The following is a 25,913-nucleotide window of genomic DNA, read 5'->3' as shown; positions in this document are numbered from 1 at the left end:
GTAATTTTGTTTACTGGAAGCAAAGGTTACTTAATCTTTATACAGGACAACTTATAGACAGGAATACCAAAATGAACAACTAGTTGATTTTAACTTGCTTTAAAAAAAAATTTACATTTTGAATTAGCTATCAAGCAACTTCACAATCACTGGAAGAATTTTTCTAAAAAAAGACAAGGGGAGGGGGGGAAAGTGATCAACTTGTATCTTCATGTTCAATGCTGACACTCTGAAGACTCAATTTTCTTATTGTAGTGATGTACGTGACTGGCTTCTACGCACTCCCCGACGCACCTGAAGAGTATTGCTGTTATTACGGCAAGGCAGCCACACACACACACGAGCTTTGCCAGAGATAAATTCATAGCTACTGACCTTCAATTTCAAACATCCATCACCTGGGAGAACATGCTGTGGACTCTGCCATCCTGAACAGCAGTGTTGTTACAGGGCTACAATCCAAGGTCAATTTCACTCCTCATTAACAGATACACTACCCTGTTAAAAAGCTGTATAATTCTAGGTTCAGCATCTTGACCAGTGATATGAAAGCATCAGTATGGTGCTAGACTCTTGAAAACAATGGATTTCGTTTTAAAAAAATCCACCACCCAAGGAGGAAGGAAAAAAAACACAGCAGTTTTGTATGCATTTTAATAGTCTTTACCAATTGGTACATTAAGATTTTAATATGCAGAAAACATGAATAAATCTTGTTTTACACAGTTTGATAGCAACAAATCTTACTGTAAAACACACAGCAGTATATACATTCCTTAACTGATTGCTTGTACTGTGTCAATAGCTCAATTATCTTCTCACAGTCCTGGTACTTATAATTGCACCCTTTGCTTCTGCTTGTAAAATTACTTCTTGCCATAGTGTCAGTGATGAGTACAACGTCTACTTGGAGGTTCACTACTGGTCTTCAGGAACACCTTAGGAACACTGAGGGAAAAGGCAGGACTAGAAAGCAGCCAATCACATGATACAGTGGGAATGGCAAAGGTCAATTAACAGCCAGTAAAATAGCTGACAAAACAGAGTCTGAAGGGTTAAAAATGGCTCCAGTGGGAATGGCCATTTAAGAAGAGTTTGAACCAGGCAATTCACAAAAAGAGGAAGAGGCAAATAGGAGAAGCAGGGTACTGACAGTAGACTGGGCTTGGTGAGTCTATAACCAAGCTTTCAAAACTACAGTGCTCCATAGCCCCTTACACTTGCTAGCTACTAGGTTTGTTTAGTGCCTTGGACATAGCATTGGTCACACCATACACGCACTGAAGAAAGCAGGACGGTTTTTTGTTGTTTTAAAGTGCAAGATGCTATACAAGTTTTCTTTTCAACTTCAACGAAGGCCAAATCGTACTAGATGGTTTCAACCAATATATATGGAAGCGGTTTATATTAAAGTCACCCACGATTTGGAATGGGGCACAGGGGTAGTTAAGGGCTCATTTCTGGAATGTGTAGTGGATTGAAAAATGATTTTGGTTCATGTGTTTCAGTTAGCAAGTGAATGTACAGGTTACTCCATTTAAGAGCAGTTTCCTCTTTAAAACAATTGTTTCCTATGTACACATTTTTGGATCAAAAAATGGAAAGGCAAAAGCAATTTTGGTCAAGACAGTAGGCTTTATTATTGAAAAATTCTACGTGCTCCTAAAAGGAATGAACTGTATTCCACATGCAAGGCGGCTTTAATGATTATAGATTGATGTGAAAACAAACACAAAGATAGCTCTTTCAGGTCTCGAGTTTAATCAGCTGCTCAAAGTATTTCTTCAACTCTCTTTTTAAAAAAAAAAGCTAAAATAGTTGCAAACACTTCAAAGGTGAACTACCACAACTACTGCTTCAATTTCTTCACAGCACCACAAGCTTTAATACCGTACCACTCAATCATTTTGGATATATGTGCTAGCATTCTTTAGTTGCAGAGTATTCAACATGAGTGCCATTGTCAGTCAAGTATGTTAACTTTGACAGAAAAGTGCTTTAAACAAAAATTACCAGCAAAAAGACCCTGAAATGTGACTGGATATTTTTGACCAACACATAGCCCCGGTGCCATAAACTGCATGTATTTTGCTTGGTTGACTGGACTTTGCTTTCATTGTAAAGCTTCAGGAGAGGGAGTGACCATAATGGACATTTACTGCCCATTAGTGTGCATGTGTGCCGAGTTCTGAAAGCAGTGAAACTACTTTTCAATGAAGTTTGGAAGCTTGGAAGAATTGTGTAAATTGACAGTATATTTTTCAGCAGGGGAGGGAAGGGAAGGGAAAGAGAAATGGGAGCTTATTCAACAATCTTGGCTTTGTTTTAACAGATATGGGCACCTTGGCTACAATATTTAATCTGGAATGCAATCACATCAAACAAAACTGCCAGAGTTGAAATCTTCTATTTGCCAGGAGAAATACCAATAAACAAACTTTATAGGATGTTTATACATGAAATATTACACTTCAACTCACTAAATGTTTAAGGTGAGGCTTAATGTGGAATACATAGAATAACCTGAGCTGTAATAGAAGGTATGAAAGTGCTGAGAAAGTGAATTCTTGGTGCATATTTTCCAGTAGGGTAATAGTGTCTCTTTTGCAGGCAACAGTCGCTACTGTCCAAGTCACCAGGTTCCAGATTATTTTGAAACCATCAAAAATTTCCAAGCAGCATAATTTATATTAGATATGGAAACACTAAACCAGTAGCAGACTGGATTCTCGTTATCATATGCTTGCAGTTAGTTGCTTGACAAAGGCTTTGCATTAGAACTGCTGCTAAAGTGTGATATCTTTGCTGCACCAGTGTATTGCAGATTTTAGGAAAGAAGAGTGAGTCACAAGTATAAGGTCAGAATATCAGCATAAATATACAAAATGAACAGTGCAGTTCTCATGTCAAGGGCAACTTCATTAGAATTTTGATTGGCAACTGGGAACTTAACTCAATGCAGCTATAAATTATTATTCCGCATTCATTTCTCGAAATTTAAAACATTTCACTGCATGTAATTTACAGCAGCTACTGTGAATTACCCGCTAATGAGCACAATGTTCTTTCCAAAATCGATGTTCTGTTTACAGATTCACAATGTTGGAATTATCTGGCTGTTTTCCTGTCACTGCTATTGAACTACAGAAGTTACAATGGCAGGCGGCCACAGAATTCACAAAACATCATTGCACACTCTCCAGAACGAACAAGAAATTGCATTGATTGGACACGACAAAGCAGAACTTGATGCAATTCCGAGTGCTGATGTGACATTTTAAGTTGCACTTTTTTCCTCCTTCGACACTGGTTCCTTCATAAGCTATACATTACTTTTCTACCAGGAGAAAAGTTCAGGTCATCCAAAGGCATTTTATAAATGGAGAAGGGGGTGGGGGCGTTGTCTATGTGCAAAAAATGATCAGGGAAATCAAAAATTTTAATGTTTCTAAAATAAATTCAAGGACAGTCTTTAAACTGGACTAAGAGCTTAAAGACAAGATTAAAAAAAAAACAGCATGGTTCACATTTCACTGCAAAAAAAAAAGCAAAAGGCCTTTTTAACGATTAATTATTCTAAAGCACCATTTGAACTGATAGATGCTGCTAACGGCCTCCAACAAAGCATATTTTACACCATTCTGTCCTAGAAATTAAATTTTCTTAAATATTTCAAGTCGTAGAGTACATCCTTCATAAAATAAGTGGCCCCTGCTTCAAGCAGGGTGTGTTGCTGGGATTAGGCACAAGGTTTTCATACGTTGTAAATAAAAGAACAGCTATTAAAACAAATTGCACTAGTTGCTACAAAATATCTCTCTCTGCAGCATGTTTTTTTTCTAGACATTTACAAAAAAAGTGTTCAGTTTAAAATGACTGGGTATCTTAGTTAAAAGTGTTGCATATTTAGTGACATTTTTCATGACATGAACAATTGTCACCAAAATATCTTTTTAAAACATATGAACACAATGTGTCTATAATGGGAAATGGTGCTACAAAGCTCATCGTTAGAAGCAACATTTTTTTAAAGAAAGCTAAGGAACCACTTGATTTTTTTCAGTTTTAAGGCCAATGTACTGTCCAACCAAATCTAACTTGTTAACAATGTGCACTAAAATAGACTTGTCAGTGCTCAGATGCAATACTGTTTGAAGTGGTTTGAGGTTAATGTAATTCTTAGATAGTACACACCCCAAATGGTACTTTTGTTTCTCACTACAGTTACAATGTAACCATCAAACAGTTATCTTTGCAGGGGTCAAATGTTTGAATCAGTTTTCTTCAGCAGTCACCAGTTAAGGCCTTGTGTATTTGATCATTGTTACTGCATTTCAAAGTTGGGGGAGGGTGGCATGTGGGCTTAAAAAGATAAAGAGTCTCATTTGTTACATATTGTGAAAGCCAACTTCAAAATGTAATTATTTGTGACTGTTAATCCCAGCCCGAGTGGGAGATCTAACAATGGTCTTCAGAAATCAGTTGCAATTTCGAGTTCAGTGGATTCTTGGTTGCAATCACTTATATGGGGTTAACAGAATGGTAGACAATTTATGCACACACCTACACACTCCTTAAATGAGCTCTCGTACCACACAAAGTGATTTAAGGATTACAGAATCAGCACATTTGGTGCGCTTTAGACTACAATGACGGTGAAAATAAAGACCATTTCCGATGACTGAGAACACCACTGTCAATTTAATTTCAGAGTCATTTTTAGTGCCCTAATTATCCAATCAACTTCTGCTTTCCAGGTCTAATATGACCAATGCTAGCCCTTGTTCTTTACCTATGGTACTTCTAGACAACGTATGTAATTTACAGTATACAATTCGGATTCACCATGCATGAATACTTTTGTGTAACATTTAATAGCTCAATCTACATCCAGAATAATTTACATGAAAGGACAATAGTTATTAAACAGAGCTCGATGGGTAACCATGGTAACTGAGTGCATCCGGAGGGGTGGGGTTTTGGGTGGTTAGGAAGGGGGAAAAGGAGGGGAAGGAGAAAAAAAAACAGAAGATCAATTCATCAGCGGCACTCCCAGACCTTTACCGTTTGATCTACGCTTCCAGTGACAACAAATGGACCCGTCTTGTGGAAATCTGTGGAAGAAAATGATTAGACAAAAAAGGTCAAGAGTTGGCAGTTCATTGAGTCACATGACATCAAAACTATTCAAAAGATAACTTCCAAATGAAGTTGACTTTTTCTGACCATTGAAGCAAACAGGAGTTTGTGTTTCTTAATTCAGGAAACCTCGCTGAAGGCCCAAGGATTGCAATGTAGGACGATACAGGAGTTGAAAAGATCAAAACAGATAAGATAAATCGAGACAAGTGATGCGGTTATGCCAAGTTTGGATTTTAAAAGACTGAAAAATTGCAGGAGGAAGAGAACACAGATAGCAAGGAGTTCCATAATTTTGAGATCCTGGGAACGAATAATAGTCAGGAAAGGTGTGATGTGTCTCAAGTTCACTTGCAGTGAGGAGGATGCATGTGCGCCAAGGCATATTTGGAACTCAGACCCCTCCAGATATGGGAATAGTTTTTAAAGTTTTAAGACAGTTTTGGGTTTTATAGAGTTACAAATTGTTGAAGAAATATGCATTTGATACAAAAGGGGAAATCAAATGTCTTGGAGGCAGGATGCTGCTGGAGATAGGGAGCACGACTATACCAATAGATAGAATAATAAAGGTTCAGCCAAAAGCAAAAGATGGTAGATATTATTTGGACTTGCATAATGTTAAGAAAGTGCATCTTTGAAGAACTAAAAGAGACAAAACTTAAATTACATTACTGTGGCATCAGGAAGCTTGGTGCACACCTCAGCAATTGGTCAGAGCTACAAGAACTGGGACCGAGTTGGATGTCACCAGCACCTCTACCAGATCAGATCATGGCCCAGGGTGATAAATGATACAGCACAGAAGAAATCGATTCAAATCCCTGCAGTCGTGCCCAACCCCCACTCAAAAAATCCAACTTAGTGTAAACTATATAACACTATACATAGGAACATTTTAAATAGATTTATATCTTTATAATGAAAGCTTCCTCATATTAATTGTGAAATATTGTTAGCTACACCCTTTAAGATTTATCTTTTAAATTTTGAAATAAAAGCCTTCACACTAAATTGAATAGTATTATATAAATCAAGTGCAACAGTAACATTCTCTAATTTGACTGGGACACCAATACAAAAATACACAAACATTAAATCAATACATATAAATTAATGGTTGCAGTACAAAAAGCTTCTGAACAAAATATCACACACAGCATAAATCCTCAACCATCCATTATAAAATACAGAATACATTAATTTGGATAATTGGAGCAAAAAGCAAGAGATTATGCATGTTGGCAGAGTTATACACTGTAACACTTATTACATTCAATGCCCTAAAAGAAATAATATTTAAAGGTGCCCCAGTCAAATTCGGTAATTTTATTTTGGAGCAGAGGGTAGAAAGAAAAAAAGCTATCAGTTGCTCTTGGCTCCTGGAGTATCAATTTGGAGGTAAATTCGAGGTTGCTGAATGGCAGGATGTTTGAGATCAAAAGGGTCACCTGCAAGGTTTGTCTGCAGTTGAATCAATTGAATTACATCAATTACCCAAAAGGCTTAAACAAATATTACACATAATTGGATGTGTTAGAAATGTGAGAATGTGGAACAACCTTTATGTTTGTTATACCAATGTTGTGGGGCTCTCCGTTAGGGTACATATATTAAAATGTGATATCGGAACATGAGAAGGCCATTCAGCCCCTTATGCCAACTCTGCCATTCAAATAGATCAAGGCTGATCTGCACCTCAACTCCATTTACCCACCGTTGCTCCATATCCATTGATACACTTGCCCATCAAAAATCTATCCATATCAGTCTTGAAAGCTTTCCAATTGTCTTAGCATCCGTAGCCTTTTAGGGGAGAGTTTTCCAGATTTCTACTACCATGTGTGAAAAAGTGCTTCCTTATATTGCTCCTGAATGTTCCAGATCTAATTTTATGACTATGTTCCCTTGTTCTTGATTTCCCCACCAGAGGAAATTCTTTATTTACCCTATCAAATCCTTTTAACAACTTGCATTTCTTTAGCGCCTTTAACATAGTTAAACGTCCCAAGGTGCCTCACAAGAGGGTTAACAAACAAAATTTGACACCAAGCCACATAAGGAGATATTAGGACAAGTGACCAAAAAGCTTGGCCAAAGAGCTAGGTTTTAAGGAACATCTTAAAGGAGGAGAGGCGGAGAGGTTTAGGGTAGAAATTCCAGGGCATCGGACCAAGGCAGCTGAACGCACGGCTGGCATTGGGGGAGCGATTAAAATCAGGGATGGTCAAGAGGCCAGAATTGGAGGAGATCTTGGAAGGTAGTAGGAGGTCACTTGTACTTTTAATCCCCTAAGCCCCAGTATCACTGGTGAATCTGAATGCACCCCCTCCAATCGTTCCTGTTGTGCCCATGACTGAACGCAGAACTCCAGATGGGGTCTGACCAAGGTATTATACAACTGAAGTAAAGCTTCCTCCCCCTTTGTATTCCAGCCCCCCTTGAGATAAGGGCCAACATTCCATTAGCCTTTTTGATTGCTTTTTGTGCCAGTCTACTAGCTTTCAATGATTTGTGAATTTGGACTCCCAAATCTCTTCGCTCCTCTATAGTTACCAGTTACAAGCCATTTAGAAAACACTCTCATTTATCTTTTTTGGGTCCAAAGCTCACACTTACTTATCCAACACACAGGACTCAATCTGCCACAATTTTTCCCACTTTACCTATGTTCCTTTGTAACTTTCTGCTCCCATCATTACTTACTGTCCCTTCTAATTTGGAGTCATTCACAAACTTGGATATACAACTTTCTTTTCCACCATCTTGTGTCATTAATATGGTGAAATGTTCAGGCCCTGGGAAACATCACTTGTCACATCCCATTTATCAGAGTACATACCCTTTATCACCACTCTCTATGTATCTAACTTTACCCATGTTGCAAAAGCCTAGGACATATTTGAAGACAAGTTGTATAATTGGTTTTCTGCAGTATTGGGCTCCTGCAGTAAATAATTCTCTCCTGGAAGGGCCAGGGAATCTTGGAAACATTGCCTGAATTTGAAGAATTAGTTCATAATGCTAGGAGTTAAAAGTTGCACTGGTGACATCTTAAAGCTATTATTTGGAAAGGACTCCCCTCCCAAAAGCCCAAGACAGGATTGCTTGAAAGCAGTTCATCACTACATGTATTATTTCTTGTTTGAAGGGTGGTTCTAAGTCACAAGACATTATCGCTGATTGTGCTATTTGTTTTAATCTTCATATTAAACACTGTATTGTACATTGCTATTGAAATTACCAATTCACCATAAAGGTAGAAAAAAAACAAAATCAAACTTGAATATTCTACGTTTTGTAAGATGTAGTACATGAATTATTGTAATAAAAACCATAAATCTGAAATTACTGATGAGCAGTCAGCAACAATATGTAATTAAAGCAATGAATGAAAGAGACAGGTTATGTTAGTGCATATTCAGAAAGCAGATTAAAGCAACAAAAATTAGCATATGATACAATACCACTAAAATTGCTCATTATGTTCTATTATGTTGCAATGAAAAATCAAGATACAATTTTATAAACCTACACGAGAATGAAATACGCATCAAATCACAATATTTAAAACAGTTACAGTAAAACAGTAATGCACAAAAAGGACGGAAACAGCAGAGTTCCACTCACGACTGCTATCCAGCAATCTCCATGTGCATGTGAGTGGGATGAGCAGTGATCCACCCCACATTTAAATAGCCTATTGGTGCTCAATACTGAGACACATGCATGAATAATAACCACTTAGGCAAAGTAATGGAGAGGGTCTGGTGGTTATCAATCTGTACCTCAGTGAGGAGACACTTTCATTTGAGAAAGCAGGTAGGAAAAGTGACAGAGAAAACTTTTGTTTTACACCCAACAGTGTAGTGGATGGTAATTGGACCTGATCCAGCAAGTTTTACAAACAATGTTAATCTTTGAGGCACTCCACTTGTGAGCCCTTTTGCCAGACAAGCCAGAAAGCCACCTTTTGCTTTCTCTCGTTTGGCTAATTTTCAATCCAACTCAAAAACTTGCCTCCTATCGTAATCTTATCTTGTAGACTAATGGCGTTTGTGGTGCAATATCAAGAGCCTTGCTGAAATCGAAAACTCGATCGCATCTATAGATCTTTTGTCATCAACAAAGCTATTCACTTCTTTCACAAACATCAGTAAATTTGTGAAGCAAGACCCTCCCCCTCTCAAATCCTTGCCGATTCCCACCTACCAACAGCAACAACTTCGATTTATATCGCGCCATTAACGTAGTAAAACGTCCCAAGACGCTTCACAAGAGTGTTACAAGACACAAGTTTGCCACCGAGCCATATAGAAGAAATGAGGGCAGATGACTAAAAGCTTGGTCAAAGAGGTAGGTTTTAAGGCATGTTTTAAAAGAGGAAAGAAGTAGAGGCAGACAGGTTTAGGGAGGGAATTCCAGAGCTTGGGGCCTAGGCAACTGAAGGCACGGCCACTAATGGTTGAGTGATCATAATCAGGGATGCTCAAGAGGGCAGAATTAGGAGTGCAGATATCTCGGGGGGGGGGGGGGGTTATGGATGTGGGGCTCAAGGAGATTACAGAGATAGGGAGGGGTGAGGCCATGGAGGGATTTGAAAACAAAGATGAGAACTTTTAAAAAGAGGCATTGCTTAACCACCACACCAAACCTATCAAGGTATTTCACTATCCCCTCTTTCAGGAGGTCTTACAATACGACAGACATTACGCCCACAGGACTGTAGCTTCCTGCATCAACACTATATCCGTTTTAAAGTCTGGTATTTTATAAACTACCCTTGATCTCGGATACTATTTCACTTTCTGATGATTCCATTAGGATATTGACAAGGATGTGACCAATTTTGCTAGCTTCTAATAAGGCAGCATTCTGGGCCTAACGCCTCATCCTTCCTTTAACTTTTTCAGCCCATCGGTGACCACTATATCTAAAATTTCTATTTAACTTAGTACTTCTTTCACCCCCACCCCCAACACAAATTCAACTTGTGTGCTGGGGAGACGGCCCATGGTCAGCTCAGCATATCAGAAAAAAAATCAGTGTGTTTGTTTTCCCTTGGTCATTGGCTATGTCACTGGGATTTTTTAAATGACATTAGTTTCCCATTTTGCTTGCTGCAAAAATCATAAAAATACTTGATACTACTTTTAATACTCCTCGCTCCCTTAACCACACATCCATGGATTGACATATCTAATATGCTTCTCTCTAACTTGTGCAACATGTGCCACCAGAAGTAATCTTGAGATTACTATCCTTGAAGTCCTGCACGACAGTTTAGAACCTAGCCACACATTCCCTCTCTTTACAAGAGTTTCTGTATCACTTACCCTAGCACGTGGAAGGCAACACACCATTCAAGTCTCAAGAACAGGTCATTGATTGCCCTACTTTTAGACTCCTATACAACTACCACTGTCCTTCTGCTTCAATATTTCTATCTGTGTGTTACTATCTTCTGGAAAGTGTCTCAGAGAAATGCTTCCTTCTTACATACGTTGGAGTGTAGTTAGCTGGTCCTCAACTTGGGGGGAGAGCGAGAACCAGAGCGAGGGGGGGCTGGGGGGAGAGAGAGAGAGAGAGAGAGAGAGAGAGAGAGAGAGAGAGAGAGGGGCTGGGGGTAGAGCGAGATAGAGAGAGGTTGGGGGGAGAGCAAGACACACACACGGGTGTTTGGGGGGGGGGGGGGGGGGGGAGAAGAGAGGAGAGACACTGGTGGCGAGGAAGACGAATCACGTTCTTCCCAACCCCAGAGGACATCATTGGAGCGGATGATATCCAGAGGTCACGACATTGTCACTATTGACTTCACACCCAATAAACCTGTTAACAATCCATACACAATGCCTGCCCCATCTATGGTGGCAGGGGGGAAGGATACACTTGTGCTAGGATAAGGCACTTCAGCTGGCCCTTGCTGTCTTCTGTCACTTCAGGAAGTTAAAGTGGATCGAGTTACAATTTGCAAAGTCAGTGAGGCCTTGGGATGGGCGGTTCCAGTTACACATTCCAAGGGGACCAATCAGAGAAAGGCTGGAGTATGGTGGCCATTTTTGCAGTAAAAATAAGCACGTCCTTATATAATAAATACTATGGTGAAGTATTGGTGATTACAGGGTCATCACTAGTGAAAGCAATTTTAGGTGCTGCATTATCACACAAGTATATTAATACATTAAATTGCATTGGCTTTGGTGATTTTTTTTCCTGCAGTTTATTAGTACTAATATGTTAAATAAGCTTTGTAATAACACTATTATGCATCTGCTTAGAAGCTTCCATGAATAAGTGAACCAAAATGAGAGTGGCAAGCTGAACATTGCATTTGCAAATTATATTCAGTTTGATAGGCTGTCTTCATAAAGTAACCACTTCTATCGAAACTAGTACAGTGTTTGTACCACAAAACTATTTTTAAAGTCGGAAACATTTTTCACAAAATCAGTGTAATCTATAATGAGATGCAAAGTACTGTTCTCCCTGATCATGGCATAAGCTATTGTAACCATACATACCAAGAGAGGTAACAAAGTGTTCGTGTGCATTCAGGGTCTTCATGCACCGTTTGTTCTTGTAGTCCCACACTCTAATGGTTTTGTCATCAGCACAGCTCACAATAAACTTTCCTCCAGGATGAAACAGGGTACCACGCACCCAGTTATCATGGCCAACCTAAATTTAGCAGAACACATTAGGGAGTTTACCACTTTGAAGACCACCAACATGTTGCTCGGATCAGCTTTTCCAAAAGGAAAAATGGACGAAAAATCTAATTACACATAATATCGAGTTATTTTTCGACCTTTTTCTATTCTTTGCAAATTGGAAACTTTTTCTTTTAATCGAGGACAGTATGGGCCATTGAGTTTCATTGTCACAGCCAATGCAACTTCGTATCAGGAAACACATTTTATGACCGTGATAATTTTGTCTGCTCAAAGTAGGATTCTCAGGCAATGTGATTAGCTCCACGCAGCAGCTAACTGCTCAACTGAAAAAATCCATACACCCTTGATACAAGCTCTTCTATGGATCAAGAGTCTCGACTGCAAAGATGCAGACAGTACAAAATGGATCAAAGTAGTGAAAACAGAAATTCTGGTGAAAAGTCAGTATTTTAAACTAGGTATTCTGATGCTAGTTAAGGTAGCCTCTCACTGATTCCATTTTAATGAAAAACTTCACAAACCTTGAAATAGTGAGAAATCATTAAATCTGCAGGTTGGACATGGTATCCACATGTGAAGACGTCTGATTCAGACAGATATACAAAATTTAGCATCATGGTTTAGATTCCTACTGAAACAATAATTGGCTAATTTCTACTTGATGTTTCCAACTCTCCTCTCCCCTCCATATCAATGCAAAAGTAAGTTTTTTGAAAAGTGCAGTGTTTTGAAGTAACTCAAAAGCTGCTGTAACTTTGAGCTGCCTTGGTTCAATGTTAGTAAATGGTCACTTTAAAAGGAAAAAAAAATCTCAACTTATATATGCTACACTCTTGGAAAGCAGATGTTATCAATGCAAGAACAAATTAGAAATACAAAATTTCGTTAAGGTCTCAAAGCAATTAACAAAAAACATTTTGTCAGCTATTGTGGCTCCACAAGAACAATGGAGGTAAGTATGCGTGTTCTCAATTTACTGTTCTTTATATACAAAACCAATACATTTACTGGCAACAATTGGGTAAGTTACAAATTAAGCAGAACTTGTAGCACTGTACATTTAAAAAAAAATTAATAGGTCAATTACACTCAATGGTATTATTCCCGGGGAGTGGATAGTGAGAAAGGTACTTAAATATAAAGACCCTCCTGATCCAGAACTTGGTCATTTAACTTGTCTTCTCCAGTTGTGTTAACTGACATGAGGGGGCATTTTAAACCACTACTTATATTCTTAATTGGATAAGTGAAGTTTTTAAAGTAGTTTTATTCTTAACCGTCTCGCTCTCTTGCCTGAAGATGCTGACTCATGCTGGAGTTATAGCTCCTTAGGTACCTGAACCTCACTCAAGTGGCCCATGTGTTAGACTGGGTGAGTGCTGGTGGGCTATTCAACAAGGGAGTGAGAAAAGAAAAATTAAAGCCAAACTGATCCTGAACTCACCTGATGACTATATACAAAGCACTTTTCAACAGAGGTCAGCAAGAGCAGAATCCTGACTGACTGCTCACTTTTCCTAGCTCATGAGTTATAAGGCCACACTTGTATATACCACACTTCAGTTGAGGCCAAACCCAGGGCCTTCTCAGTCTATTCAGCTCAGTACATTGGCAGTGTAGTTACCAACTGAGCCATATCTGCAATGGATACTCCCTTATGTATTTCAACTTGTGGCATGCACTCACCAGTGTCATAAGGCACATTCCAATGCTAATATCCCACATCTTAATAGTCTTGTCTCTGGATCCCGACAGCAGAAAAGGTCCAGGTTTACCACTCTTTTTAGTCTGGAAAGGACAGAAATTATTGCACATATTTATAACACCATCATAGTACACTATTGAAAGCAAGAGATCCAATTTTCTACTATTTCAATAGTACATGGTGTTTGTAGAATTTGGTTATTGGCTATTTGCATTTGGTTTAATTTTCCAGATTACGATAGTTGCACATGTGGGACCAGTAATTTGTACCCAAGTCAGAGTGGGTTAGTTAACATTAGAACAGTTACATAAATATAGGCCCACATAACACTTGCAGATATTGGTCACTTCACTGTGAAGTTCTCTCCATATTTAGTGTGTAAAGTTAGGGCCACAGTAACATTTTCTAAAATAAACTATGCAAGCTGACTGTATTTAATGAAAAACAGTCAGGCTAAAAATATTCACCTGAAGCATGGGAACATATTGCATGTTTCAATAATTTGACTTAATATGGTATACATATGCCACTTAAAAAAAAATTGTGATTCTAGAAGTACTGCACAAAAAACCTGCATTGCATCTCAAAGATGATATCAGTTGTAGGGAGAATAGTTGGATTATTCTAATAATCCAGTATGTTTGAATGGAAGCCACCCATTCAGCTAAATAGTTTATCTAAAATGTTGTGCTGCTGTCCAAAATATGATATTCAGCATGACACTGTATAGAATGCACAATGATAAACAGTTTCACCATCATTATTATTAGTCCAAGTTAAAGGGCTCAAGGCAGGAAACATCAGCTGATGTAAATGAGAAATTTAACAAGCAAACACTTCTAAATCCAAAAGGGGATTCTACCATCTGTGGTGAACTTCTAATTGACAATCTGGATAGTAGAAAAAATTCAGCCAACAGTAGAGAAGGATAATGGCCACAGTGGGAGCCATAACATGCTTTATTGTAACCACAGGGCCCCAATGCACAGATCAATCAGAAGCATAACTATAAATTGGGTCACAAGAATGATTGAGCTATCTAATCCTTTGAGAAGTGCAACAGCATCTCTGCATTACAATCCAAAGAGTGCAATTTTGTTCAATTTTAGAATACTGAATTAAAATGTCCATTTATCCAGTTCGAGTTAGAAGAAACTTAACATGCATTTATATATTACCTTTAACGTAGAAAAGCATCCCAAAGCTTGGTCAAATAGGTAGATTTTAAGGAAGATATTAAGGGCCCAAGTTTCGAGCCGCGCCGAGAATGGCGCAGTCCCGACCTGGACGCCCGTTTTTCGCGCCACAAAGTGCGCCTAAAAAAACTTCCAGATTCTCCAGCTCCCTGCAGCGCAGCATGAGCTGTAGGGGGCGGAGCTAGGTCCCTGCGCTGAAAACAGTGCCGGGACCTCTGCACATGCGTGCTACAGTGGGCGCGCATGTGCAGTAGCTCCAGGCACTCAAAACTGTGTGGGAGGGGCCGAAGCACGCAGCCCCTAGCCCTGGCCGAATGGCCTCACTGGGGCTGCGTGAATAAGGCTCCTCCCACGGCCAGCTCCTGCTTCCTCCCAACCCGACACCCGCTTCCCGACCGGACCTGACTCCCGCTCCCCCCCTGGACCGGACCCCGACCCGACTCCCGCTCCGGTCCCCCCCCCCCGCCGGATCTGACTCGACTCCCCCCCCCCACGGACAGGACCTGACACCGACCCGACTCCCGCTTCCCCCCGACCTGACTTCCCACTCCCCGACCCGAACCGCCCTCCCTCCCACCCCCACCCCCCCACCCAATACCACCTACCTGTAAATCTGGTGCTGGGGACAGGCCCTGCCCGAAGTCTTGGCCCCGGCCCGTTCAGCCTCCCTCCTCCTTCCCCCATCATCTCCTTCTCCTTCTCCCTCCCCTCCCCATCATCTCCTTCTCCCTCCCCCCATCATCTCCTTCTCTCCCACCACCCCCCATCATCTCCTTCTCCCCCCCCCTCCCATCATCTCCTTCTCCCCCACCCTCCCATCATCTCCTTCTCCCCCCCCCCCCCATCATCTCCTTCTCCCCCCCCCTCCCATCATCTCCTTCTCTCCCCCCCCCCCCCCATCATCTCCTTCTCTCCCTCCCCCCCCCCATCATCTCCTTCTCTCCCTCCCCCGCCCCCCCATCATCTCCTTCTCCCGCCCCCCCCCCACATCATATCCTCCTCTCCCTCCCCCCCCCCCCATCTCCTCCTCTCCCTCCCCCCCCAACTCCTCCTCTCCCTCCCCCACCATCTCCTCCTCTCCCTCCCCCACCATCTCCTCCTCTCCCTCCCCCACCATCTCCTCCTCTCCCCCCCCCCCCCCATCATCTCCTTCTCCCCCCCCCCTCCCCTTGTCCCCACCCCTCCCCCTGCTCCCCTCCTCTCTCCCTCTACCCCCCTCCCCCTGCTGTCAGAAACACAGACACTGACAGACAGAGAATGAGACACACACACACACAGACAGATAGACACTGAAAGACACACTGGGGGGGGGGGGGGGGGGGGGGAATCCCAGCACGCTGTTGGAGGGCTCCCGGTGCTGCAGTCGGTAAGTAGAAAATGTTTTATTTATTGATTTAAAAAAAAAAATTATTTCTTAGTAATTTTTTTTGATTGATTTATTGGTTGATTTATTGGTTGATTTATTGATGTTTTTATCATTTATTATTGATGATGGCTCTTTATTTGTAAAACTGAAGTGTTTAATGTTTGTAAAATTCCCTTAAACCCACGCCACTCTCCCCATTCCCTTCGCCTGATTTGTAACCTGCACCTGATTTTCTAAAGTGTAGACAAGGTTTTTTCGAGCGTACAAAAATCTTCACTTACTCCATTCTAAGTTAGTTTGGAGTTAGTTTTCACTGACGAAACTTTGAAAACAGGCGTAAGTGGCCGGACATGCCCCCTTTTGAAAAAAAAATTCTGTTCCAAAGTGAAACTGTTCTAACTGACGAGAACTGGAGCAAACTAAATGGTGAGAATTCCGATTTCTAAGCTACTCCGTTCTACACCAGTTGCTCCTAAAAATCAGGAGCAAATCATGTCGAAACTTGGGGCCTAAATGAGGAGAGGGAGGTATCGAGGCAGAAGATTTTAGCGAGTAAAGTCGAGAATGGGATCTAGGCAACTGAATGTATGCTGCTAATGGTGTGACACAAGGCGGCGGGCATGCAGGAGAGAGTCCGGAGCCAAAAGAGGAGAGACTGGGTGTGGGGGGTGGGGGAAAGAGGGAGGGGCATAGAGCTGCAGAAGGTTACAGAGTTAGGGTCATGGCCATGGAAGATTTAAACATATGCTTGAGGCAAATGGGGATTGGGGGCTGCTTGGATAAAGTTAATGTCAGCAAGGATGGGTGTGATGGGCAAGTAGGAATTGGAGCTGGATAGGAGACAGGTAGCAGAGGTTTGGTTGATGCTGGAGGATGAGAGGCTGGCCAGGAGCACATTGAAGAAATCAATTCGAGAGGGACAAAAGGCATGAATGAGGGTTTCAACAGGAGCTGAGGTAAGGGCAGAGACATGCAATGTTAGATAGAAGCAGGTCGTCTTTGTGATGGAGAGGTTATGTTGTTGGAAGTTTTGAGAACCTGGTTTAACCCGAAACAGTGGCGAGGGAGGTGGATGGAGTTGGTAGTGAGGGTATAGAGTTGGTGGCAGAGGCCCAAGACAATGGCTTCAGTCTTCCCAATGTTTAGCTGAAAGTTACAGCTCATCCAAGGTTGGATGTCAGGCAAGCAGTCTGATAGCACAGAAGCAGTGGAAGGGTCAAAAGGGATGGGGTGGTGTAGATGTAGGGCTAGGTGTAATTGGCATTTTTAAACAGAAAATAAATATACCCATTAAAAGGAAAGCTGAACCATAATCACTTACATTTATATAGCAGCTTATCTTAATGTGATTTAAATAATAGATTTTTTTTAAGCAAAAAAGTTTAGTAACTTTTAAAGACTTATGCCAGCAAATGAATTTGGGGAAGCAAATACTTCAATGTAAAGATTAGAAGTACAATACAGTACCCAATGTAACTGCAAGAAAGACTGGTTTAAACCCTCGGATAGTTAGAAGTACTGATTGTCCATTGACTTACTGATCATAGGCATTCTGACTTTATGAAGCGGATGCAGTAGCACCCAATGCAGTAGCTAACACCACTACCAGATATTTGTTGCATTAGTACCTTTGATAGGTCATGAAATGAGGTTGAACATCGGGATTTAGGTGGGGACTAGGGAGAGACAGAGCAAGAAATAACATTTCTCTTTAATCAAATAAAACTTCTGAGAGTTCACATGCCGTACACCTCAGTTCTGCTGATACTCAATTTTTAAAAACATGTTAAAAAAGGCAGCATATATGATCCAAACTATTCTCTCAGCAATTCAAACGGTCCAAATAATTAAATGAAGGAAGAAGCTGCATTTTCTATCTCTGCCAGTGCCCACTGACTAAAGTATGTTTTAAGCACTTATAATGTCTGTATACTTAATTCTCTAGATTCCTGCATCGTCCAACAGAGGGGTTTGAGAGGGCACCATTTTGGAAGAAATAAATTGCAAGCATGGTGATTGAATGCTCATGTTGGATTACATTACAATGAAACCATACCAGCAAAACGAGGGCGAGAGACAAGAGCCACTCCACACATTCCAGCTTCACATGACCGTTTTCATTCCAGATTGGCAGAGTTTGGGTTCTTCATATGCTGCTCTTCCATAGGCCCACTTCAGCACATGGGGACTGTTTCCTCTGTGTAGCTGTGCATGTCCCAATCAGACGTGGGCTTTTTTAGTTTTCTAAATAAAAGTTAATATGTTCTTTTCCCCACTCCACCACAATTTAAATAAAGACTTTAAATCACCGATTCCGAAGCTTTACCAGCATGTTGGTGTTTTGTCATGATGCGAGAAGACGCTGCACTGTACTGGCCCAGCACATTTAGCATGTCATGGGCCTCAGAGAGCTGTGGAAGCTGGGACATTGAATACATTTAAGACAGAAATAGACAGTTTCTTAAATGATAAGGGGATAAGGGGTTATGGGGAGCGGGCATGGAAGTAGAGCGGAGTACATGATCAGATCAGCCATGATCCTACTGAATGGCGGAGCAAGCTCGAGGGGCCATATGGCCTACTCTTGTTCCTACTTCTTATGAAGCTGCTGATCTGACAGAACACAAGATCCATGAAAATTGGGGGTCTGTACTAATCCCTGGATTTGCAGAGAGCAGATCAGTTATCTCAGGTACTCGCATACAGTCAAAGTGTCTAAAGTAACAAATCAGGGAGTGTAGAATCAAAAGCAAGAACAACAAAATGGTAATGATAACCGAGTGTATAAATCAGAGTAGAAGTAAAGGTTCAATGATAATTAAGGATTTGTTCCTCTCATAGGTGATCTGCCATTCCAGCCTTCATTGAAAGCTGGGGAGACAATGCGAGATTTCTTTCAGAAGAGACCAAACTTTTCTGAGGACTTGGAAGGAAGATTTTGTAATTAGGAACATGGCTCATCAGTTTTATTATTGTACCAAAACTTCAAGAGCAAAGTCCAGAGCCACAATTTTTAGTACTACAGGTGCAGCGTTGAAAATCAGGAGTTCCGGAATCGGGACAATCGGTGGCAAGGTTGTCCGGAATCCGTAAAATGATACAGAATCTGGACCCGCCGACCCTCTGCTGCCCTGTCCGAACATCTCCTTGGCGGGGAGCCCCCGCCTGCCCCCCGTCCATGGCGGGGAGCCCTGCCCCCGTCAGGGCCTCCCCGACCCCCATTCTCCCTTTGACGTTCCGAAATCTGGAAATATCCGAATCTGGGCTCAGGTGTTTCTGGATTTGTGACGTCAGAAAGATCGAAAGTCTGGAAAAGCCCGGAATCCGGAATGGCCTCGGTCCAGAGGGTTCCGGAAAACATTTGTGATACATCATAAAGATGCTATGTAACACACACTATTTGTAGGCAGCAATTTCTGGGCACATTTCTGAAGTGATATTCTGCAAAGGTTGAAATTACATCTGAAGTTACATCAAAAACTATAACAAAAATCTACTTTCTTTGAAACCTCAGATGATGACAAAGGGAAGTTCAATGAAACAAAGGAAGATTCTTTAAGCCGTACCAAGTAATATCAGCCTCACAGATTGATGTGTCACGAGCAAATAGAAACGACTTCTGAACCAACATCAAACCCTTACTGGTTCAGTAAGAATTAGCGGTAAGAAAGAAGGTGCATGACAAACTTTGGACAGTATCACAAAAACATTTGCATGAAAATCAAAAACATGCTTGAAAATGTTCGAGTGGACATGTACTTCCACCATCTACACCGGTAGTTTGTTTGCAAATCAGAATAGTGTCTTAATTTTTAATTTGATATTTAAAGAACATACTATAATGAATCTGAGGCATAATCATTAGAAATTGTTTTCTTGCTTTTGAGGTGATGTGGAGATATTCCTCATACAATCAAATTAACCAAATAGAAACATAGAAATTAGGTGCAAGAGCAGGCCATTCGGTCCTTCAAGCCTGCACCGCCATTCAATAAGATCATGGCTGATCATTCAACATCAGTACCCCTTTCCTGCTTTCTCTCCATACCTCTTGATCCCTCTGGCCGTAAGGTCCATATCTAACTCCCTTTTGACGATATCTAATGAACTGGCCTCAACAACTTTCTCCAGTAGAGAATTCCACAGGTTAACCACTCTCTGAGTGAAGAAGTTTCTCCTCATCTCAGTCCTAAATGGCTTACCTCTTATTCTTGGACTGCGACCCCTGGTTCTGGCAACGGGAACATTCTTCCTACCTCCAGCCTGTCCAATCCAGTCAGAATTTTATATGTTTCTATGAGATCCCCTTTCATTCTTCTAAACTCCAGTGGATAAAGCGCAGTTGATTCAGTCTCTCCTCATATGTCAGTCCTGCCATCCCGGGAATCAATCTGGTGAACCTTACCTGCACTCCCTCAATAGCAAGAACGTCCTTCCTCAGATTAGGAGACCAAAACTGAACACAATATTCCAGGTGTGGCTTCACCAAGGCTCTGCACAACTGCAGTAAGACCTCCCTGCTCCTATACTCAAACCCTCTAGCTATGAAGGCCAACATGCCATTTGCCTTCTTCACCGCCTGCTGTACCTGCATGCCAAACTTCAATGACTGATGCACCATGACACCCAGGTCTCATTGTACCTCCCCTTTTCCTAATCTGTCACCATTCAGATAATATTCTGTCTTCCTGTTTTTGCCACCAAAGTGGATAACCTCATATTTATCCACATTATACTCCATCTGCCAAGCATTTGCCCACTCTCCTAAACTGCCCAAGTCAACCTGCAGCCTCTTAGCATTCTCCTCACAGCTCACACCGCCACCCAGCTTAGTGTCATCTGCAAACTTGGAGATATTACATTCAATTCCTTCATCTAAATCATTGATGTATATTGTAAATAACTGGGGTCCCAGCACTGAACCCTGCAGCACCCCACTGGTCACTGCCTGCCATTCTGAAAAGGACCCGTTTATTCTGACTCTCTGCTTCCTGTCTGCTAACCAGTTCTATCCTCGTCAACACATTACCAATACCATGTTCTTTGATTTTGCACACCAATCTCTTGTGTGGGACCTTGTCAAAAGCATTTTGAAAGCCCAAATACACAACATCCACTGGTCCTCCCTTGTACACTCAACTAGTTACATTCTCAAAAAATTCTAGGAGATTTGTCAAGCATGATTTCCCCTTCATAAATCCATGCTGACTAGGACTGATTCTGTCACAGCTTTCCAAATGTGCTGGTATTTCATCTTTAATAATTGATTCCAACATTTTCCCCACTACCGATGTCAGGTTAACCGGTCCACACCTCCCTGTTTTCTCTCTCCCTCTTTTTTTAAAAAAGTGGAGTTACATTAGCTACCCTCCAGTCCATAGGGACTGATCCAGAGTCGATAGGCTGTTGGAAAATGATCACCAATGCATCCACTATTTCTATGGCCACTTCCTTAAGTACTCTGGAATGCAGACTATCTGGCCCCGGGGATTTATCGGCCTTCAATCCCATCAATTTCCCCAACACAATTTTTTGACTAATAAGGATTTCCTTCAGTTCCTCCTTTTCACTAGACCCTCGAACCCCTAATATTTCCGGAAGATTATTTGTGTCTTCTTTAGTGAAGACAGATCCAAAGTATTTGTTCAATTGGTCTGCCATTTCTTTGTTCCCTATTATAAATTCACCCGATTCTGACTGCAAAGGACCGATGTTGGTCTTCACTAATCTTTTTCTCTTCACATATCTATAGAAGCTTTTGCAGTCTGTTTTTATGTTCCCTGCAAGCTTTCTCTCATACTCTATTTCCCCCCTCCTAATTAAACCTTTTGTCCTCCTCAGCTGAATTCTAAATTTCTCCCAGTCCTCAGGTTTGCTGCTGTTTCTGGCCAATTTATATACCTCTTCCTTGGATTTAACACTATTCCTAATTTCCCTTGTTAGCCACGGTTGAGCTACCTTCCCCGTTTTATTTTTACTCCAGATAGGGATGTACAATTGTTGAAATTCATCCATGTAATCTATAAATGTCTGCCATTGCCTATCCACCGTCAACCCTTTAAGTATCATTTTCCAGTCTATCCAATTCATGTCTCATACCATCAGTTACCTTTCCGTAAGTTCAGGACCCTAGTCTCTGAATTAACAGTGTCATTCTCCATCTTAATAAAGAATTCTTCCATATTATGGTCACTCTTCCCCAGGCGGCCTCGCACAAGATTGCTAATTTGTCCTCTCTCATCACACAACACCCAGTTGAGGAAGGCCAGCTCTCTAGTTGGTTCCTCGACATATTGATCTAAAAAGCCATCCCTAATACACTCCAGGAAATCCCCCTCCACCGCATTGCTACCAGCTTGGTTAGCCCAATCTATATGTAGATTAAAGTCTACTATGATAACTGCTGTACCTTTATTGCACACATCCCTAATTTCCTGTTTGATACTGTCCCCAACCTCACTACTACTGTTTGGTGGTCTGCACACAACTCTCACCAGCGTTTTCTGCCCTTTGGTATTCCACAGCTCGACCCATACAGATTCCACATCATCCAGGCTAATGTCCTTTCTTACTATTGTGTTAATTTCCTCTTGAACCAGCAACGCTACCCCACCTGCTTTTCCTTTCTGTCTATCCTTCCTCAATGTTGAATACCCCTGGATGTTGAGTTCCCAGCCTTGGTCACCCTGGAACCATGTCTCCATAATCCCAATTATATCATAATTGTTAATAGCTGCCTGCGCAGTTAATTCATCCACCTTATTACGAATACTCCTCGCATTGAGGCACAGAGCCTTCAGGCTTGTCTTTTTTGCACTCTTTGTCCCTTAAGAATTTTGCTGTAATGTGGCCCTTTTTGATTTTTGCCTTGGGTTTCTCTGCCCTCCACTTTTACTATTCTCCTTTCTATTTTTTGCTTCTGCCCCCATTTTATTTCCCTGTCTCCCTGCCATATTAGTTTAACCCCTCCCCAACAGCACTAGCAAACACTCCCTCCCGAGGACATTGGTTCTGGTCCTGCAAAATGTACATGACCAGCTATTTTTACTTTGACAAAGTCCTTCTTACAGATTAGGCTTTGGGGATACATTACCACTAGTGGCAATATTTCCGTCACAAATTCATTTTGTGCTTATTGATGCAAACTGTCAAAGCCATTAAGATTCGCTTGTTTGCCAAGCCTTACTGAACATCCAGCAAATTCGAAAAATCATTTCACTCTTACTCAGTTATTATCAGCAGAAAATCATTAATTTGCCAGGAATTTCCTCAGGGGTTCCCCTGCTAAAGTTCCATTTGACACCTATCTGGGGTGTCTGCTGATCTTCTGCTGAAGTTACGACAGCCGATCGGGAGTACCACCGAGGAAATTCACGGCAGTATTCATAGTCAATAGAAACATTTTAGTAACATTTTAATCAGCCAACGTCTATGCCAATCACGTACCCACTGATACTTCAGGTAACAGCCTTAGCAGAAAAATGTGTGTTTTATTTTGTTAAAAGCAATTTTAAATGTCTAAAGATTTATCATACAGCTCAGCACTCATCTTGTCACTATCCAGATTCAATGGACAAAGTCAGCAGTCCACATCAAATAATGGAACGCAAGACTGATCAATGAAAATTGCATATTTTCATGTTTATTTTAACAGGTCTAGATTGTATTTTTTTTTTTAAAAGAAAATAACCAAGGATTGCTATTACTCTCACCAATTGTTCAGTAACTGCATTGGAAAGCCTTAGGGAAGAAAGCCGTTTTATTTGTGCGTCTCTCCCCAAGCTCAATCACACAAGCACGGATTACTCCAGAGTCAGAGGTCATTGGCTGTCAATCACATCTGACAAAATGACCTTGGATGACCTTCGTGAAAATAGATCCAGGCTTTTTGTAACCGATTATATTCTGTATCAAATCATATTTTGAAAAAATCTGGCGGGGGGTGGGCGAGACAGAAGAATCTCAACTATTTAGTCTTAGAAACAAAAAGTTTATTAACTTTGGACAGGTTTCATTAAAAATTGTCCTTTAGCACTTATAAATCCCACAATGAAAGTAACTGCTTGGCTGTAAATACAGTCAGTTTCACTTATTATAGTCTTGCCAAGAATTAATTTGGGAACTGTCAATCCAATTTTCGGAGGACAAACAAAATACTTGCAATCTGGCAGTAGCTGGACGGTATTAGACAACTTAAGGGTAGCGTGGAAAGTGAAAAACATTACACCAAGAAGTATGTCATAACAATTCAAACAAAGGTCTGAATTGTATCTGTCTTATGCACTGTTCGACAGATGTACATGATGAGTCATCAAATGCACTCCCAGCAGCCACCTCTTACTAGAACTTAAAATATTTTGCATTAAGTTTAAATTCAAATTTTCTGCTCAGTACAGCACCATTTGAAACCAATGCAGATTCTTCGAGAATTGGTAATGAACTATCGGAGCCTTAATGCAGCCAGTTAGTCCACTCGTCCTTGGAAGGAAAATTACTTACGTTTTGGATCTCAAATCATGTGTGATTGAGATTAAAACAGAATCATTCCAACTCCTAGAATCTTACCTCAGATCCTGTTGCTTCCAAAATGGTCGGGTAGGAGCTCTCTGGTGCCCAGGAAATGCATTCTACAACATGTTCGTGCTCCCGAAGTTCAGCTTTGCATTCCTTTGTTGCTACCACCCATACACGGACAGTCTGATCATTGGAACAGCTGGCCAGAAGAGTTCCATCCTGGTTGGGTCGTACCATGCGCACCCATTCTCTATGCCCCGTGAAAGTCTTCACACAATAACTATTGGGAGCAAAAATACTTATGTTTACAATCAGTTATAAATTAACAGGAAGAGAAATTCAATTAGCAGTTCTTTTGTATTCCCTTAATCAATAAGTTTAGAAACAATCTCTAGTGTATGCATTTAGATGTTTCTTTTTCTGGGGTCTCACCAACACACAGCCGACTTGAGCTGAGGGTAGGCAAGGATATCTTCACCTCTTTGGCATTTATGTTCCATGTTCAGCAAATTGTTGTCATTCAAATGCTCCCCTCCCTAATCCAACAAAAAACATTGAAGCAATACTTAAAGCATTGCAAACAACTCCTGAAATTTGTGGTTCACCTGAAAGTCTGTGATTTGAAACACATTTTTGAAAACTTTTCACAAGATTGGGACTTAAAGTTGAATCTTATCCTCTCCTTTTAAAAAAAAAACCCTTCAGCTTTAGTTTCCATACAGGTGAATTAATTGTGTGGGTCCAGCAGAGCCCTCAAGGCATCTTTACAAACCCTTGAATTTCAAATACTGAAAACAATGCATTTTGTGCAGCAATAGAAACCAGGAATGTTACAAGTAACAAATACAAATATTACGGTTCAGACAGCATGGCATTGCCTCAGGAATAATTCTGGTCATTATTAAACCAGATGGTAAAAATGTGCACCCCAAGGCAACAATCAATAAGGTGAATTGTAATACCTATAACCAGTAGCTGGGAAGGTGAAACACAAGGCCTACAGCAACAACATTAAAAAAAGTCAACTGCCTCGGGATTTCACTACTTTATTTGGTCTGCAAGTCCCTACTGATAAAATCCATGCAATAGCTAAACTGATACGAATTCTTGGGACTATTTTCATTATAAGGGTAGTCAATCAGCTAGCCAGCTAACTGTAAAAGAACTATGGAAAGTTACAGCACAGGAGGCTGCCATTTGCCTCATCAGGTCTCTGCCGGCTCTTTACTAGAGCGATCCTACTGCCGTGCTCTCTCCCTATAGCCTTGCATTTTTCTCTACTTCAAATATTTATCCAAATTTCCCTTAAAAGATGCAAA

The 25,913-nt window shown here is 41.0% G+C and overlaps 1 protein-coding gene across 6 annotated transcripts in view; it reads right to left on the bottom strand.

The window, feature by feature from the left end:
- Positions 1-640: 640 nt before the first annotated feature.
- Positions 641-25,913, bottom strand: part of LOC139226343 (lissencephaly-1 homolog) — a 138,310-nt gene continuing 113,037 nt past the window's right edge. For all 6 annotated transcript variants that reach the window (XM_070857027.1, XM_070857026.1, XM_070857025.1 and 3 more), the window contains 4 exons: positions 24,646-24,874; positions 13,500-13,601; positions 11,661-11,817; positions 641-5,114 (listed from right to left, as the gene is read on the bottom strand). In XM_070857027.1, the coding sequence (XP_070713128.1) occupies positions 5,041-5,114; positions 11,661-11,817; positions 13,500-13,601; positions 24,646-24,874 (562 nt within the window). In that variant the 3' untranslated portion in view covers positions 641-5,040. The remainder of the gene's footprint in view (positions 5,115-11,660; positions 11,818-13,499; positions 13,602-24,645; positions 24,875-25,913) is intronic.

Source organism: Pristiophorus japonicus, chromosome 16 (assembly GCF_044704955.1).
Source record: "Pristiophorus japonicus isolate sPriJap1 chromosome 16, sPriJap1.hap1, whole genome shotgun sequence".
Classification (NCBI taxonomy): Eukaryota; Metazoa; Chordata; class Chondrichthyes; family Pristiophoridae; genus Pristiophorus; species Pristiophorus japonicus.
Note: the sequence above shows the minus strand (reverse complement) of the source record. Positions and strands in the feature narration are given on the sequence as shown.